The sequence below is a fragment of the Vombatus ursinus genome, unplaced genomic scaffold (assembly GCF_900497805.2).
Source record: "Vombatus ursinus unplaced genomic scaffold, bare-nosed wombat genome assembly UNPS02002904.1, whole genome shotgun sequence".
Taxonomy (NCBI): domain Eukaryota; kingdom Metazoa; phylum Chordata; class Mammalia; order Diprotodontia; family Vombatidae; genus Vombatus; species Vombatus ursinus.
The window spans coordinates 1-3,496 of NW_020942682.1; the positions used below are offsets into that span (position 1 = coordinate 1).

A 3,496-nucleotide genomic window follows, 5' to 3' on the forward strand; every position below is an offset into this window, starting at 1 on the left:
GGAAGAGGAGAGTGGGGTCAGGAAGGCCCAAGATCCCTTGGTGGACTTCCACAGCCCTTCTGCCCCAGGCTTCCATCAAAGACCAGTGGCTGAATTCAGCCCCAAGCTTATCCCTCAGCTTCTTATCAGAACCATAGGGACCTGGCTTCCACTGCAGCTACTTGCAGCATCTCCACAGCATCACCGTGGCTGGTGATCCAGCCCTGGAGATCACCAACATGCCTGGATCCCTGCTGTGGGACCAACTCTCCATACCTGAAAGGGGAAGGTCTGAATGGCCTCCCCAGCATTCTCATAGGTGAACTGACCCAGGGCCACCCCCTCCACCTGGGAATCTTCATTGAGACCCTGCACAGAAGGAAAAACAAGGGGAATAAATGGATGGACAAATGGATGGCTGAGAGTGCAGTGCACGAAAGGTCATGCTGTTAGGACAAGAATCCAAATCAGTCCATGGAAGGAAACACAGGGGAGGTGGCAAGGGGAGGAGCAGGCAGAGAAGGCGGGATATATTGGGCAGGGGAAAGAGGAGTAAACACAATCCACCTTGATGTTGCCTGCCTTGATCCCCTCACCTTCTAGCATCTCTCTCACTATCTCAATAGACAGAGCCTTTCCCCTCCAAGGCCTTGGCCTTCTTCTCAGCCTCTTCCCCAAAGCTGCTCAATGACTTGGGACAAACCCCTTCAAGCATGGGTGCCGCACTTTCTTCATCTGTATCGGGATTTGGGTCCCGAAGCATTCCTCTCCCCCTGCATATTTCACCTTCTCTTCTGGCTCCATCTTTTCTCCCAAATCCTCCTTACAATGGACATTTCATCTCTGCCCTGACCAGGTGACTGTGTAGGGAATGGTGATCCCTGTCCCTGCCCAACTCGTCCATGGGACACCTGGCCACTCAAGCAACTGGCTGTGGTAAAGGACCCTAAGGCACATTGTAATCTTGGCTGTTCTTGCTGCTGTGGTTGTCTTTTCCTGGTTCCTCTTCAAGAAGAGGAGGAGGAACAGAAGGACTGGACTGGAAGAATCAAGAGACCATCCTCAATGTCCCATCTGTGCAATGGGCACATCCTTCCAACTTTTACCTCTAAATGCTGCTGCGGTCAAGAAAGCGCTTTCCATATTTCGAGAAAGGAGAGCTGCCAGGCTCAGGTACTCACCAAGATGACAAAGTCCTTGGGGGCACTGGTGATGTCGCTGTCTGGGGACAGGGCTTTGGGCACGTGCTCCAGAGTGACAGCGGTAAGGTGGATGAGGGCAGACAAGCGAACCCCAACAAAGCCCTGGGGGCCCCGGAATGCCCAGCAGTTGCCAGGGTAGACATTTGGCTGTGGGGGGAAGACAAATCAAGTGAAAGGTGGAAGCATGTGGAAGAGATTCAGATCCTGAGGCCCCTCTGCCTTGAGGTCCCAGCCCCCACAGAGGAGGGGAGAAATGGCAGGCAGAGAGCCAAGCTGGGGTACCTTTGTTCAGCCCTACCTGGAGGATGGCTCTTTGGTTCTGGATACGGTACCACAAGGTGATGCCAAACAGACTGACAATGGCCATCCTGGTGCCATAGGTTTCTGAGCTGCGGCTACTGAGGATGCTGGCCCCTGAAAGACCAACAGAGAGAGAAGGTGGAGGGGGCACCCAAGGGCTGGCAGGACACAGAGATGACTTAGGGCAGCCCTCAAGGCGAGGGGGTGCTGCCAGGACATCAGCCCTCCTAACTGCACGGGCCCGTAAAGTGCATCCTGATCTGTCAATTCTTCCTGTCTCATAATGGCTATCCTGATTTTCCAGTCCCTCTTGTCCCAAGCCCTCTGGTTTTCTGCAGGTCACCTACCTGAGGACTCCAGGGCGTAATCCACCTGCCCGATTCGATCTTCACTATACAGTTTCAGGGCCTGCTGCACCATCTCATGCACTTCCTAAAAGACAGGCATGTACCACTTGTGGGACGGGCCACCTGCAGGCCCCGCCCAGCTCATGTAGGGGATGGGCAAGCTTGCTAACTGCTTGACCTGGGCTTTCCCCTCCCTCCTGGCAGGCTCCTCTCAGGACAAACCCGTGACGCCAGGTAGGAGGACAGGCAGAAGGGCCAGGCTCACCTCCTTGGTCACCCCGGTGGTCACTCCTTCCTTTAGAAGGGTCAGCCTCAAGTCAGTAGCAATTTTGTTGACAGACTTGTCCTGCTCCTCTGCCACATGGTTCAGCAGTGTTTGCTCCAGGTCGTGAAGCTGGGCCTGCACGAGCTGTACAAGCCCAGCCTGAGTGCCCTGGTCTCCGAGATGGTATTTCTGCATCCAGGCTGGGACCTGAGACTCCATCTAGAAGCCAACAGAGGAAAGAATTCAGCAAACACCAGAGCAACAGCAGAAATGAGGAAGCAAGAGGACCTGGACAGGGGGCCTGGGGTGTCTAGAGTCACTCTGAGTTCTGGGAACAGCACGTGCCAGCTTGGTGCCAGGGAAGAGATGGTGAACCAAGTGACTGGCATTTCTCCACTGCTTTGAGGTCTGTAAATGAGGTCATCTCATTGGACCCGCTCGGGGCTGTTATTATCCCAATTGACAGATGAGGAACGTCCTGTCCATATCACAAAGTCCACTCAATAGGCCTACATCTTTGGGAAGCGCCCAATGGATGCGTGGCCTAACTGGGCAACTGGACGATTTACCTCGTTGCGCAGGGCCGCCATCTTCTCTGGCCAAAGGTGTAATTCTTTTTCCACCTCAGCCTGGCTCTGGCTCAAGGCCACCAGCTCCTGCCTCAGGCCAACCAGCTGGGCCTCTAGGGAATCCATCCCCTTTGGCCTTTTCTCCTCAAAGGCTTCTTGGGAAGAACTAGACAGGGACAAAAGGAAAGGTCAAAGTCAACCTGGAGAACACGCACTGGAGGATGGAGTAAAACAGAGGCCAGAAAGTGGAACAATGTCTCCTGAAGAAAACCACGACTCAATGGAAAGGAGAGAGCCAGAGGCTTGGGTGCAAGTCTTTGCTGACATCTACTCCCTGGGAGAGCCTGGGCAGATCATTTCCCTCCCAGGCCTCAGTACCTTCATCTGTTCTCCAAGGTCAGCTTCAGTTTGGATTGATCCTATAGACCTGCTAACCTAAGTGTTCTGGCTCCAGTGACCCCTCTCTCCCCGGGAATCTCACTTGTGCTCTCTCTGCTCTAGCTTTCTACCCCTCTTCCCCTCCTTTTTTCTTTGCCAGGCAGTTTGGGGCCTTACCTGTGCCATTCAGATGTCTTCTGCACAACCTCACTTTCCAGCTCCTGGAAGGACAAAGAGGACACAGTGAGACCAAGGAAAACACCAACCTTTACCCAGAGAACCCTAGAGTGTCAACTAAAATAAATCAGTTAAAAGACTTCCTTAAACCAAATTGCAGGATAAAAAAGTAACCCATGAAAACCATTAGCCTTTCTATACATCAACCAAGAAAATCCAGCAGAAGGGAGAGAGAGAGAGAGAGAGAGAGAGAAATTCTATTGAAAAGTACTGTGGTCA

The 3,496-nt window shown here is 53.1% G+C and overlaps 1 protein-coding gene across 1 annotated transcript; it reads right to left on the reverse strand.

Moving 5' to 3' along the window:
• Positions 1–141: 141 nt before the first annotated feature.
• LOC114049033 (SUN domain-containing protein 2-like) lies at positions 142–3,322 on the reverse strand (the record flags this gene model as incomplete). Its single annotated transcript, XM_027870221.1, has 8 exons — positions 142–203; positions 256–348; positions 1,161–1,328; positions 1,480–1,595; positions 1,829–1,913; positions 2,094–2,312; positions 2,663–2,828; positions 3,218–3,322. Coding segments are annotated over 8 exons (1,014 nt in total), but the record flags the coding sequence as incomplete, so codon positions are not given.
• Between the last annotated feature and the right edge of the window lie 174 nt (positions 3,323–3,496).